The sequence below is a fragment of the Oncorhynchus gorbuscha genome, unplaced genomic scaffold, assembly GCF_021184085.1.
Source record: "Oncorhynchus gorbuscha isolate QuinsamMale2020 ecotype Even-year unplaced genomic scaffold, OgorEven_v1.0 Un_scaffold_550, whole genome shotgun sequence".
Classification (NCBI taxonomy): domain Eukaryota; kingdom Metazoa; phylum Chordata; class Actinopteri; order Salmoniformes; family Salmonidae; genus Oncorhynchus; species Oncorhynchus gorbuscha.
Window position 1 is genome coordinate 27,966 of NW_025745378.1, and position 15,012 is coordinate 42,977.

General features: G+C 47.2%; 2 protein-coding genes across 4 annotated transcripts in view; both read left to right on the top strand.

Moving 5' to 3' along the window:
* The first annotated feature begins 279 nt into the window (after window positions 1-279).
* Window positions 280-12,359, top strand: LOC124018585 (guanine nucleotide-binding protein G(I)/G(S)/G(O) subunit gamma-5-like). Of its 2 annotated transcripts, none has more exons than XM_046333922.1 (3): window positions 280-435; window positions 7,928-8,054; window positions 10,880-12,359. In XM_046333922.1, exons 1-2 carry the CDS (start codon window positions 346-348, stop codon window positions 8,051-8,053), a joined length of 216 nt encoding a protein of 71 aa, XP_046189878.1. In that variant the 5' UTR covers window positions 280-345; the 3' UTR covers window position 8,054; window positions 10,880-12,359. The 2 variants fall into 2 exon arrangements, with proteins under 2 accessions (XP_046189878.1, XP_046189879.1); XM_046333923.1 differs by having other exon boundaries at window positions 10,883-12,359.
* A 2,171-nt stretch (window positions 12,360-14,530) lies between these two features.
* Window positions 14,531-15,012, top strand: part of LOC124018584 (histone-arginine methyltransferase CARM1-like) — a 35,694-nt gene continuing 35,212 nt past the window's right edge. The window contains exon 1 of one of the 2 annotated variants that reach the window (XM_046333921.1): window positions 14,531-14,728. In XM_046333921.1, the coding sequence (XP_046189877.1) occupies window positions 14,545-14,728 (184 nt within the window). In that variant the 5' untranslated portion in view covers window positions 14,531-14,544. The remainder of the gene's footprint in view (window positions 14,729-15,012) is intronic. The other variant, XM_046333920.1, reaches the window with a different exon arrangement.

Sequence of the window (15,012 nt, forward strand, 5' to 3'; positions counted from 1 at the left end):
CCTAATAATGTTTTACAAATTGCTCAGAAACCCAGGTGTTTTAATCAACTTATGCTTACTTCGATCATGACCTTACGCCGATTTACGATAAGAAGAGCAAGGTGTTTACATGACTATTGCCATACTCGGCCTTCACCCATAATCAGTTGTAATATCAAATAGTTCGTGTGAATGTAACCGTGGTCGGTGATCGATTGACCGACAACCAATTAGAATGTGGTTGAGGAAACATTGTGTCGAGTGGGCGGGGCGAGAAGGACGGACGGACTGCTTCACAACTCTGACCCTTTCTCTCACAGTCGCCCTAGTAAGGATTCACCTACTTTCACTCTTCTGACCCTCGACATGTCAAACAACAACGCCAGCAGCAACTTGGTCGTCGCTCAGAGAGTAGTGAAACAGCTGCGGTTGGAGGCCAGTGTCCGTAGGATCAAGGTAAACGGGATCGTAGCAGCAACACTAACGCGGAAGAGCTGTTAACGACACTCCTGTCGCTGGGAGTAGAATAGTGACGTGAAACAAAGTAGCAAACACGAAGTTACAATGATGCAAATGTTGCTTTATGAAGTTGTCATGTTAGGTGCAATACAAGTTGTACATGTTGCTACCTTGTTTCAATGTTGTCATGTTACAAATGTCTATTGAACAGTAGTAGGCTAGTCTACATCGTCGCCTCCTGTCCGTAGGCTAGTGTTGTTGACAGCCAAAATAATAACGTCGATCAAATAGGAAAGTCATTCATAATTCAATCAACGTTTGCCTGCTATCGAGACAGTCCTAGGACCATGGTCCTGCATCGGTGGCCTAGTGAAATAGATTGGAAGTCGGGTCTGCGTGTTGGCCTATCTAGGATGAGACATTCCCACGGGTTAGTAATACTCCGAAGCCATTTTTTCTTTCTCTAAGTAAACTTGCCATATAACTCTCCCTGTCTAGTGTAGCTAGGCTACTTCTAGCTCCCGAAAACCCTTTTCCGCATGTAGGGTTTTCAGCCATTACATTCGCCCACATTTGGCTCTGTGTATGTAAACTACAATTCTGAAGCTGTGTTTTTAAGGTCAATAATCATCGCTTTCGGGAACCTATGCTAATATGCCCCTTGTCTTCTCTCATAATATTTTAAATAATAACATGTACAGTTACTGTAGCCATCGACAGTGGTTGGGGAAGGGCTATGTCTACAGTAGGTGTGTGTTTTTTTATTTGAAAGAGTATTTCTATCTGACATTAAAGACTAGGGGCATATCAGCATAGGTTGCGAAAACCGTTTCAGGAAATCGATTATTGACGTGTGTATCTTATTGTAGCCATTAGGGGGCGGCATTTCTCCCCGCTCTGCTGACCAGTATTTCCTCAGCCCATACACGAGTAGCCTAAAAGGCCTAGTGCACTAATTTGATGGGGGGGAATATGAATGATCAGTTAAAAGATTTATCAGGGGGTGCTGCACCCTCAGGACCACTCCCCTTGGCTATGTGCATTTCACACTATGTTGAGGTTAAATCGGAGTGATTCTTGTATGGATGTCAACCCCAATACTTGTTCACGTCACCAATCAACTGCATTAGTTTAACGACTGACTACCACCAATGATTTCTGTAAGCTAGTTATGCTACCAGTTTATACGAATGGGAGTTAGCATTTAGCAGTCACTTCTTCTAAACCTGAAAAGGCACAACGTCTAAATGTTATGCAGTGAAAACAGCCAAGTATATCTAAATCAGATTTTAGTAAACACAGTGTGGGCCTCTTACAATACATCAATCATGACGGATTTGACAAATATCCCCTTTATTTCAGATTTGTTGTCTGTGCACCAATCCAGCATCCTATCCCCCACTGTCTGCATTCCAATGACCTCCTTACCACATCTATCACCATTACCTCCCCGATCTCTTTCCAGGAGTTCAATCCCGCCCCCACACCGTCAACCAATCATGTCAATGTGGAGCTAAGCGGAGCCCTTCGCATTGTTACAAAAATGTGGCACGCGTTACGCACAGGTGTTTGGAGCAGCTAGATAGGCCGCCACCTGTGCTAATTAGCTATGTCTTCCGCAAACAAGCGCTGTAACATGGACATATGGCCGTGTAGGAACACGGACCGTAAACTCTATTATGGTGTCTAATCATTTACATGTTGTTTTGAAAATGTATTTCTCGCTGAAATGAGATGTTTTTATTTAACCTTTATTTAACCAGGCAAGTCAGTTAAGAACAAATTCTTATTTACAATGCCAGCCTACCCTGGCCAAACCCACACGATGCTGGGCAAATTGTGCGCCGCCCTATGGGACTCCCAATGACGGCCAAATGGGATACAGCCTGGAATCGAACCAGGGACTGTAGTGACGCCTCTTGATGCGTCCCTTATGTTTCCAGAACGGTACCACAAGCAATGTGTTTTCATGTTTATAGCAAGCATCAGGGCTCCTAACAAAGATCCCCTGGTCAGAAGACACTTCTCATCAATAACTGGGGAAGCATCAGGGCTCCTAACAAAGATCCCCTGGTCAGAAGACACTTCTCATCAATAACTGGGGAAGCATCAGGGCCCCTAACAAAGATCCCCTGGTCAGAAGACACTTATTGTCAATAACTGGGGGAGCATCAGGGCTCCTAACAAAGATCCCCTGGTCAGAAGACACTTATCAATAACTGGGGAAGCATCAGGGCTCCTAACAAAGATCCCCTGGTCAGAAGACACTTATTGTCAATAACTGGGGGAGCATCAGGGCTCCTAACAAAGATCCCCTGGTCAGAAGACACTTATCAATAACTGGGCAAGCATCAGGGCTCCTAACAAAGATCCCCTGGTCAGAAGACACTTATCATCAATAACTGGGGGAGCAGCAGGGCTCCTAACAAAGATCCCCTGGTCAGAAGACACTTATCATCAATAACTGGGGAAGCATCAGGGCTCCTAACAAAGATCCCCTGGTCAGAAGACACTTATCATCAATAACTGGGGAAGCATCAGGGCTCCTAACAAAGATCCCCTGGTCAGAAGACACTTATCATCAATAACTGGGGAAGCATCAGGGCCCCTAACAAAGATCCCCTGGTCAGAAGACACTTATTGTCAATAACTGGGGGAGCATCAGGGCTCCTAACAAAGATCCCCTGGTCAGAAGACACTTATCAATAACTGGGGAAGCATCAGGGCTCCTAACAAAGATCCCTGGTCAGAAGACACTTATCATCAATAACTGGGGAAGCATCAGGGCTCCTAACAAAGATCCCCTGGTCAGAAGACACTTATCAATAACTGGGGGAGCATCAGGGCTCCTAACAAAGATCCCCTGGTCAGAAGACACTTATTGTCAATAACTGGGGGAGCATCAGGGCTCCTAACAAAGATCCCCTGGTCAGAAGACACTTATCATCAATAACTGGGGAAGCATCAGGGCTCCTAACAAAGATCCCCTGGTCAGAAGACACTTATTGTCAATAACTGGGGAAGCATCAGGGCTCCTAACAAAGATCCCCTGGTCAGAAGACACTTATTGTCAATAACTGGGGAAGCATCAGGGCCCTAACAAAGATCCCTTGGTCAGAAGACACTTATTGTCAATAACTGGGGAGCATCAGGGCTCCTAACAAAGATCCCCTGGTCAGAAGACACTTATCAATAACTGGGGAAGCATCAGGGCTCCTAACAAAGATCCCCTGGTCAGAAGACACTTATCATCAATAACTGGGGAGCATCAGGGCTCTAACAAAGATCCCCTGGTCAGAAGACACTTATCAATAACTGGGCAAGCATCAGGGCTCCTAACAAAGATCCCCTGGTCAGAAGACACTTATTGTCAATAACTGGGGAAGCATCAGGGCCCCTAACAAAGATCCCCTGGTCAGAAGACACTTATTGTCAATAACTGGGCAAGCATCAGGGCTCCTAACAAAGATCCCCTGGTCAGAAGACACTTATTGTCAATAACTGGGCAAGCATCAGGGCTCCTAACAAAGATCCCCTGGTCAGAAGACACTTATTGTCAATAACTGGGCAAGCATCAGGGCTCCTAACAAAGATCCCCTGGTCAGAAGACACTTATCGTCAATAAGCACTAAAGTAGTTAGTATCTATGAATGGGGGAAGGCTACTTCCTGTACAGGGCATGAAGTACTCTCTTCTTTGCATTGGAAATCCAGCTGTAGCCTAACGGCCGTTTAGTCACTAGAGAATGTATTCAAAACTTCTGTGTTGACATCTGTTACTATGGAAATGAGGCTGTGTAGTAACACCAGTGCGGTACGAGTTCTAATGTCACATACACAAGAACAGTGAAATGCCTTTTTGTCAACTCAAAACCCGACAACGCAATAATCAATAACAATGTATTGCTAGAAAAAAAAACATGTGAAATAAGAAATCTGAAGTACAGTATGTAGGTCAGTATTCTATATACAGGAAATCTATTCCAATACCATATTTACATGTGCAGGGATACTGAAGGGATGGAGGTAGATATGTATAGGGGTAAGGGGATACTGGAGGGATGGAGGTAGATATGTATAGGGGTAAGGGGATACTGGAGGGATGGAGGTAGATATGTATAGGGGTAAGGGGATACTGGAGGGATGGAGGTAGATATGTATAGGGGTAAGGGGATACTGGAGGGATGGAGGTAGATATGTATAGGGGTAAGGGGACACTGGAGGGATGGAGGTAGATATGTATAGGGGTAAGGGGATACTGGAGGGATGGAGGTAGATATGTATAGGGGTAAGGGGACACTGGAGGATGGAGGTAGATATGTATAGGGGTAAGGGGACACTGGAGGATGGAGGTAGATATGTATAGGGGTAAGGGGACAGGAATACTGGAGGGATGGAGGTAGATATGTATAGGGGTAAGGGGATACTGGAGGGATGGAGGTAGATATGTATAGGGGTAAGGGGACACTGGAGGGATGGAGGTAGATATGTATAGGGGTAAGGGGATACTGGAGGGATGGAGGTAGATATGTATAGGGGTAAGGGGACAGGGATACTGGATATAAGATACACACAGAGTAGCTGTGAGTGTGTGTTGGAGTGACAGTGTGTAGGAGGGCTCTGTGTGTGAGTGTGTGTTGGAGTGACAGTGTGTAGGGCCCTGTGAGTGTGTGTTGGAGTGACAGTGTGTAGGGCCCTGTGTGTGTGTGTTGGAGTGACAGTGTGTAGGGCCCTGTGAGTGTGTGTTGGAGTGACAGTGTGTAGGGCCCTGTGTGTGTGTGTTGGAGTGACAGTGTGTAGGGCCCTGTGTGTGTGTGTGTGTTGGAGTGACAGTGTGTAGGGCCCTGTGAGTGTGTGTTGGAGTGACAGTGTGTAGGGCCCTGTGTGTGTGTGTTGGAGTGACAGTGTGTAGGGCCCTGTGAGTGTGTGTTGGAGTGACAGTGTGTAGGGCCCTGTGTGTGTGTGTGTTGGAGTGACAGTGTGTAGGGCCCTGTGTGTGTGTGTGTGTGTGTGTTGGAGTGACAGTGTGTAGGGCCCTGTGAGTGTGTGTTGGAGTGACAGTGTGTAGGGCCCTGTGTGTGTGTGTGTGTTGGAGTGACAGTGTGTAGGGCCCTGTGAGTGTGTGTTGGAGTGACAGTGTGTAGGGCCCTGTGTGTGTGTGTTGGAGTGACAGTGTGTAGGGCCCTGTGAGTGTGTGTTGGAGTGACAGTGTGTAGGGCCCTGTGTGTGTGTGTGTTGGAGTGACAGTGTGTAGGGCCCTGTGTGTGTGTGTGTGTGTTGGAGTGACAGTGTGTAGGGCTCTGTGAGTGTGTGTTGGAGTGACGGTGTGTAGGGCCCTGTGAGTGTGTGTTGGAGTGACAGTTTGTAGGGCTCTGTGAGTGTGTGTTGGAGTGACGGTGTGTAGGGCTCTGTGAGTGTGTGTTGGAGTGACTGTGTGTAGGGCTCTGTGAGTGTGTTTTGGAGTGACGGTGTGTAGGGCTCTGTGAGTGTGTGTTGGAGTGACGGTGTGTAGGGCCCTGTGAGTGTGTGTGTTGGAGTGACAGTGTGTAGGGCCCTGTGTGTGTGTGGGTGTTGGAGTGACAGTGTGTAGGGCCCTGTGTGTGTGTGTGTTGGAGTGACAGTTTGTAGGGCTCTGTGAGTGTGTGTTGGAGTGACAGTGTGTAGGGCCCTGTGTGTGTGTGTGTGTTGAAGTGACAGTGTGTAGGGCCCTGTGTGTGTGTGTGTGTTGAAGTGACAGTGTGTAGGGCCCTGTGTGTGTGTGTGTGTTGGAGTGACAGTGTGTAGGGCCCTGTGTGTGTGTGAGTGTGTGTTGGAGTGACGGTGTGTAGGGCCCTGTGTGTGTTGGAGTGTGTGTGTGTTGGAGTGACAGTGTGTAGGGCCCTGTGTGTGTTGGAGTGACGGTGTGTAGGGCCCTGTGAGTGTGTGTGTGTTGGAGTGACAGTGTGTAGGGCTCTGTGTGTGTGTGTGTTGGAGTGACAGTGTGTAGGGCCCTGTGTGTGTGTGTGTGTGTGTGTGTGTGTGTGTGTGTGTGTGTGTGTGTTGGAGTGACAGTGTGTTTGATGGGTCTTTATTGACCTTTTATTTCAAAGGTCAACTCTGTATCTATGTATCAGTCGTATTGCTCTGGGATAGAAGCTGTTCAAGAGCCTGTTGGTGTCAGACTTGATGCACCGGTACCTGTTGCTGTGTGGAAAATAGTCTGGCTTTGGGTGGTTGGTGTCTTGGCCTTCTTTTCCCACCACCTGATAGAGGTCCTGTATGGCAGGGAGCTCAGTCCCTGTGATGTACTGCGCCGTCCACACTACTCTCTGTAGCACCATGCGATCCAGGGCAGTGCTGTTGCCATACCAAGCAGTGACGCAGCACACAACCCTCTGTAGCACCATGCGATCCAGGGCGGTGCTGTTGCCATACCAAGCAGTGACGCAGCACACAACCCTCTGTAGCGCCATGCGATCCAGGGCGGTGCTGTTACCATACCACGCAGTGACGCAGCACACAACCCTCTGTAGCGCCATGCGATCCAGGGCGGTGCTGTTGCCATACCAAGCAGTGACGCAGCACACAACCCTCTGTAGCACCATGTGATCCAGGGCGGTGCTGTTGCCATACCAAGCAGTGACGCAGCACACAACCCTCCGTAGCGCCATGCGATCCAGGGCGGTGCTGTTGCCATACCAAGCAGTGAAGCAGCCAGTCAATATGCAGTACGGAGACCATGTTTCCTCCATGTCAGCTCTCCACTGTCTACACCTGTCATGTGTTAGTAGCATACAGGCCCGGGTTCCCAGATTAAACCTGCTCCTTGGTATGTGTCCGGGGGAACCGGTCCATAGTGTATGTAGCTCCTGTAGGTTTTCACTCCAACCCCAGTTGTAACCAACCTGATTCAACGCATCAACCAGATAATTATTACAATCAGGTGCACTAGATCAGGGTTGGAGTGAACCGACAGTAGGGTTTCTCTCCAGGAACAGGGTTGGAGTGAACCGACAGGAGGGTTTCTCTCCAGGAACAGGGTTGGAGTGAACCGACAGTAGGGTTTCTCTCCAGGAACAGGGTTGGAGTGAACCTACAGGAGGGTTTCTCTCCAGGAACAGGGTTGGAGGGAAGCTTCAGGATAGTTTCTCTCCAGGAACGGGGTTGGAGGGAAGCTTCAGGATAGTTTCTCTCCAGGAACGGGGTTGGAGTGAACCTACAGTAGGGTTTCTCTCCAGGAACGGGGTTGGAGGGAAGCTTCAGGATAGTTTCTCTCCAGGAACGGGGTTGGAGAGCCGTGGTGTATATAGTATCTAGGGGCAGTTTCCCGGACACAGATTCAGCCTGGTCCTCGACTAATAACAGCTTTTAATAGACATTCTCCATTGAGATCACTGTCTAGTTCAGGACTAGGTTTAATCTGTGTCTGGGAAGCCGCCCCATAATGCATCAGTCCCAGTCATATATCTTTTTGTATTCTGTAATGAATAATTATTATAATGAACCCCCAGGTGTCCCAGGCTGCAGTGGACCTGAAGAACTACTGTCTGCAGAACGCTCAGCAGGACCCTCTCCTGATGGGGGTCCCCTCCAGTGACAACCCCTTCAGACCCCCCAAGTCCTGCAGCCTGTTCTGAGGTAGCCTAGAACACCTTTGTCCTCTCCCCTCCTCTTCCTCCTCTTCTCGGCAGGTCGCCTCGAGGTTAGAGCATTGGACCAGTAACCAAAAGGTCACTGGTTCGGACACCGGAGCCGACAAGGTGAAAAATCTGCCGCTGTACCCTTGAGCAAGGCACTTAACTCGAATTACTCCAGGGGTGCTGTACAATGGTGACCCTGGTTGTGACCCCACAGGGGGAGTTGGGATATGCAAGAAACACATTTACATTACACACGTGTGTAATAGGACAAATATAAGCCCCCCCCCCCAAAAAAAAAATATTATTAACTCTCTCTGCCAAGTCCTGCAGTCTGGTCTGAGGTAACCTAGTACACAGTCTCCTATCCTCTTCTCCTCCTTCTCTCTGCCAAGTCCTGCACCCTGGTCTGAGGTAACCTAGTACAGTCTCCTATCCTCTTCTCCTCCTTCTCTCTGCCAAGTCCTGCAGTCTGGTCTGAGGTAACCTAGTACACAGTCTCTTATCCTCTTCTCCTCCTTCTCTCTGCCAAGTCCTGCAGTCTGGTCTGAGGTAACCTAGTACACAGTCTCTTATCCTCTTCTCCTCCTTCTCTCTGCCAAGTCCTGCAGTCTGGTCTGAGGTAACCTAGTACACAGTCTCCTATCCTCTTCTCCTTCTCTCTGCCAAGTCCTGCAGCCTGGTCTGAGGTAACCTAGTACACAGTCTCCTATCCTCTTCTCCTCCTTCTCTCTGCCAAGTCCTGCAGTCTGGTCTGAGGTAACCTAGTACAGTCTCCTATCCTCTTCTCCTTCTCTCTACCAAGTCCTGCAGTCTGGTCTGAGGTAACCTAGTACACAGTCTCTTATCCTCTTCTCCTTCTCTCTGCCAAGTCCTGCAGCCTGGTCTGAGGTAACCTAGTACACAGTCTCTTATCCTCTTCTCCTTCTCTCTACCAAGTCCTGCAGCCTGGTCTGAGGTAACCTAGTACACAGTCTCTTATCCTCTTCTCCTCCTTCTCTCTACCAAGTCCTGCAGTCTGGTCTGAGGTAACTTAGTACACAGTCTCCTATCCTCTTCTCCTCCTTCTCTCTGCCAAGTCCTGCAGTCTGGTCTGAGGTAACCTAGTACACAGTCTCCTATCCTCTTCCTTTCTCACCCCTCTAATTCCTGCAGCCTGTTCTGAGGTAGTCTAGGACACCTTCATCCACTCTCCTCTTCTCCTTCTCTCTCCAGAGTCTCTCTGCAGCCTGTTCTAAGGATGTACACCTTTGTCTCCTCTTTTCCCTCTCTTTCTTCTCCACTCTCTCATCTGTTCCAGTCTCCTCCTCTCTTCTCCACTCTCTCACCTGTTGCAGTCTCCTCCTCTCTTCTCCACTCTCTCACCTGTTGCAGTCTCCTCCTCTCTTCTCCACTCTCTCACCTGTTGCAGTCTCCTCCTCTCTTCTCCACTCTCTCACCTGTTCCAGTTTCCTCCTCTCTTCTCCACTCTCTCACCTGTTGCAGTCTCCTCCTCTCTTCTCCACTCTCTCACCTGTTGCAGTCTCCTCCTCTCTTCTCCACTCTCTCACCTGTTCCAGTCTCCTCCTCTCTTCTCCACTCTCTCACCTGTTGCAGTCTCCTCCTCTCTTCTACACTCTCTCACCTGTTGCAGTCTCCTCCTCTCTTCTCCACTCTCTCACCTGTTCCAGTCTCCTCCTCTCTTCTCCACTCTCTCACCTGTTCCAGTCTCCTCCTCTCTTCTCCACTCTCTCATCTGTTCCAGTCTCCTCCTCTCTTCTCCACTCTCTCACCTGTTGCAGTCTCCTCCTCTTTTCCAGTCACTCACCTGTTGCAGTCTCCTCCTCTCTTCTCCACTCTCTCACCTGTTGCAGTCTCCTCCTCTCTTCTCCACTCTCTCACCTGTTCCAGTCTCCTCCTCTCTTCTCCACTCTCTCACCTGTTCCAGTCTCCTCCTCTCTTCTCCACTCTTTCACCTGTTCCAGTCTCCTCCTCTCTTCTCCACTCTCACCTGTTGCAGTCTCCTCCTCTCTTCTCCACTCTCTCACCTGTTGCAGTCTCCTCCTCTCTTCTCTACTCTTTCACCTGTTGCAGTCTCCTCCTCCTCCTCTCTTTTCCAGTCACTCACCTGTTGCAGTCTCCTGTCTGGGTTTTGGAGGAGATAGATGCTGGTGAATTGGCAATATGTCAGATGCTCCTAATTATAATAATTATGTGTGTGGTTGATAGTATTTAGTTTATTTACCATCTCTCTCTCTCTGTGTCTGTGTCTCTCCCTCTCTCCCCACCCCCTCTGTCTGTGTGTCTCCCTCTCTCTCTCTCTCTCTCTCTCTCTCTCTCTCTCTCTCTCTCTCTCTCTCTCTCTCTCTCTCTGTGTGTCTCTCTCCCCCTCCCCCTCTGTCTGTGTCTCTCCCCCTTCCCCTCTGTCTGTATCTCTCTCTCTCTCCCTCTCTCCCCACCCCCTCTGTCTGTGTGTCTCTCTCTCTCTCTCTCTCTCTCTCTCTCTCTCTCTCTCTGTGTCTCTCTCTCTCTCTCTCTCTCTCTCTGTGTGTCTCTCTCCCCCTCCCCCCTCTGTCTGTGTCTCTCCCCCTCCCCCTCTGTCTGTGTCTCTCCCCCCTTCCCCTCTGTCTGTATCTCTCTCTCTCTCTCTCTCTCTCTCCCCACCTCCTCTGTCTGTGTCTCTCCCCCTCTCTCTCTCTGTCTGTGTCTCTCCCCCTCTCTCTCTCTGTCTGTGTCTCTCCCCCCACCTCCTCTGTCTGTGTCTCTCCCCCCACCTCCTCTGTCTGTGTCTCTCCCCCCACCTCCTCTGTCTGTGTCTCTCCCCCCCCCCTCTGTCTCTCTCTGTAGCAGCAGTCAGTGTATGGAGGAGGAGTTGTTGCTGTATGTCCTATGAGGGACCCTTCCTCTGCTCTCTCTACTGCTGGTCCATTTGTGTGTTGCAGCTCTCCCAATGTTAACCTCTAGCCTGATCCCAGATCTGGCATGCCAAAGCATGACAATGACCAAAGATGTTGGCAAGACCGCACAAACAGATCTGGGACCAGGCTAGACAGTCCATGTATTAAGATAAAGCCTAGTAGTGCCATTATACATGTATGTTCAGGATGTTGATGTGATTTCCTATTTGTTATGATGATCATGATGATGACATTGTATTTGGGTTGTAACTTCCTGAAAATTCCCCAGTTTTCCAGAAATTCCTGTTGTAAGATTCCTGGAATCGGGAGGGAATAAGCAGAAAACCCAGGAATCTTCTACTGGAATTTCTGGAAAAATCTGTCAAGTTTTGTAAAGTTACTGTAGTTCTCCAACCCTAACTTGTATCTATGCACTGTACTTTCCACCAGTATGATATCAGCCTCTGACAGGCAGGCAGCCAGTGAATGTGCCTTTGAGTTGTCTCCCAAATAGCACCCTATTCCCTATATAGTGCACTACTTTTGACCAGAGCCCTGTTCCCTATATAGTGCACTATTTTTCACCAGAGCCCTGTTCCCTATATAGTGCACTACTTTTCACCAGAGCCCTGTTCCCTATATAGTGCACTACTTTTCACCAGAGCCCTGTTCCCTATATAGTGCCCTACTTTTGACCAGAGCCCTATAGTGCAGTATATAGAGAATAGGGTGTTATTTGGGATGCAACTTATGTGTCTGACGACATGTTCAGCACAATAAGGAAGTGACCAACCGTTGAATGTTTTAACCAGGGTACGTATTGATGTTTAACCTACAGTTCTAGCCGATTGGCCTACATGCTGTCTTGTCACCTTCTATTGCTTGTGTTCCACGTGCAGTATACTTCCTGGTACAAACTACCACATGGTACAGGTTGACATTCTCAACCCAGGGATCCAGAACCATAGAATTAGAATCTAGAATTCATGCAGAACACTAACCACATCTCCCCAGTTGTACTCTATACAAGAGACTGGCAGTTACATGTTTCTTTTAAACTTTCGTCGACCTATTTTATGAAATAATCTGCCTTTTTATCGAAGGGTTTGTTCATTCGGTTGTGATGATACTAATGTGATCTTAAATGTTACATTGTTGTGCCCTCCTGTAACTTTTTTTTTAGGAAGACACTCCTGTCCTTGGCCTTTTTCCCTGGAAATACTCATGTCCTTCTCATGGTTTTCCACTAGCCTACATTCAGTCACAGATAACACTATAGCGTGGTTTTACACTAGCCTACATTCAGTCACAGATAACACTATAGCGTGGTTTTACACTAGCCTACATTCAGTCACAGATAACACTATAGCGTGGTTTTACACTAGCCTACATTCAGTCACAGATAACACTATAGCGTGTTTTTACACTAGCCTACATTCAGTCACAGATGACACTATAGCATGGTTTTAGCCACATTCAGTCACAGATAACACTATAGCATGGTTTTCCACTAGCCTACATTCAGTCACAGATAACACTATAGCATGGTTTTACACTAGCCTACATTCAGTCACAGATAACACTATAGCGTGGTTTTACACTAGCCTACATTCAGTCACAGATAACACTATAGCATGGTTTTCCACTAGCCTACATTCAGTCACAGATAACACTATAGCGTGGTTTTACACTAGCCTACATTCAGTCACAGATAACACTATAGCGTGGTTTTCCACTAGCCTACATTCAGTCACAGATAACACTATAGCAAATGGGAACGTATTTAACTAAGACAAACAACACTCATTTCCATATGCCACAGCTGGTGCTTCAGCTTGTTTCAGGTTACTGATTAGCCACATCACCATGACTGCCCTTTTTATGATTCCATCAGCCTGTATCGCAGTTTGTTTTTATCGTTGAACTGTGAGCGTGGAACCTTCCAGCCTCGCTACCGGCCTTGTATGAGGAGATTTAATTTGATACCTGATATACTGTCTATCCTCTGTGCCTTAACTTTGTAGCTGTGTTATACTGTCCATCCTCTGTGCCTTAACTTTGTAGCTGTGTTATACTGTCCATCCTCTGTGCCTTAACTTTGTAGCTGTGTTATACTGTCCATCCTCTGTGCCTTAGCTTTGTAGCTGTGTTATACTGTCTATCCTCTGTGCCTCTGTGCTGTGTTATACTGTCCATCCTCTGTGCCTGAGCTTTGTAGCTGTGTTATACTGTCCATCCTCTGTGCCTTAGCTTTGTAGCTGTGTTATACTGTCCATCCTCTGTGCCTTAGCTTTGTAGCTGTGTTATACTGTCCATCCTCTGTGCCTTAGCTTTGTAGCTGTGTTATACTGTCTATCCTCTGTGCCTTAGCTTTGTAGCTGTGTTATACTGTCTATCCTCTGTGCCTGAGCTTTGTAACTGTGTTATACTGTCTATCCTCTGTGTTATAACTGTTATACTGTCTATCCTCTGTGCCTTAGCTTTGTAACTGTGTTATACTGTCTATCCTCTGTGCCTTAACTTTGTAACTGTGTTATACTGTCCATCCTCTGTGCCTGAACTTTGTAACTGTGTTATACTGTCCATCCTCTGTGCCTTAGCTTTGTAACTGTGTTATACTGTCCATCCTCTGTGCCTTAGCTTTGTAACTGTGTTATACTGTCTATCCTCTGTGCCTTAACTTTGTAACTGTGTTATACTGTCTATCCTCTGTGCCTGCTTTGTAACTGTGTTAACTCCTTGCCTTAACTTTGCTGTGTTATACTGTCCATCCTCTGTGCCTGAGCTTTGTAACTGTGTTATACTGTCTATCCTCTGTGCCTTAACTTTGTAACTGTGTTATACTGTCCATCCTCTGTGCCTGAACTTTGTAACTGTGTTATACTGTCCATCCTCTGTGCCTGAACTTTGTAACTGTGTTATACTGTCTATCCTCTGTGCCTGAACTTTGTAACTGTTTCCAACCTAGTAAATCACATTTACCACTGTGTGTGTGACTACTTTATGTATGTGGGTGGTTATTTGGATAGATTGTTGATGCTTAAACATTTTTGAAAGGCATACTTCCAATGTGCCAACAAAACAAATGCTATTGCTCCAGATACTCAACTCGTCTAAAGAAGGACAGTTTTATTGCTTCTTTAGTCAGCACAACAGTTTTTAGCTGTGTTAACATAATTGCAAAAGTGTTTTCTAATGATCAATTAGCCTTTTAAAATGATCAACTTGGATTAGCTAACACAACGTGCTATTGGAACACAGAAGTGATGGTTGCTTATAATGGGCCTCTATACTCCTGTGTAGATATTCTATTACAAAATCAGTAGTTTCTAGCTGCAATAGTCATTTACATGAGCAATGTCTACACTGTATTTCTGATCAATTAATGTTATTTTAATGGGGGAAAAAAAAAGCTTTTCTTTCAAAAACAAGAACATTTCTAAGTGACCGCAAAACTTTTTAATGGAGATATATACACACACATTATTGGACTACCCTCTGTCCCCCAGGTTTCAGAAACAAAGGCAGATAGTCTTGGTATTTCACAAGATGCAGCTTCTGTTATGCCCCGACTGACTGTGGGTGGCAGTAGCGAGCAGCACCGTAGTTTGCTTGATGGTGAAGTCTGAGCCGACGAAGCAAAGTCAAGTAGCAAAGATGGCGGTATCGGTGTTTCCCTGCGTGCGGCTGCGGTCCATCGGGGACGCGAACGGAGAGATCCAGCGACACTCCGAGCAACAGCCCCTGAGGTTGGAGGTTAAAAGCACCCCAGACACGGCTCTCTTAAATCTCTCCAATAGTAAGTAGCTGCTATAACCAGCTCCCGGGGTATTGATTATCCGCTAGTTTAGCTAGCGCTTCCTGCCTTGTGGCAGAAACCTTCACGATGCTATGAAGAATCAATCAGTAAAGCGGCGGCTAACTGACGTTAGCATCTTGCTAACCAGGTAGCATTTCACTGTGATGGGCCGGTGCGTTGGGATAGCACAAGTTCACCCAAAATGTGTTTTTCCAAAGTTAACTAATGTCGATGTTGTAGAAATTGGCTGGTTATTACCAGAATATTGATACAGTACGTATAAA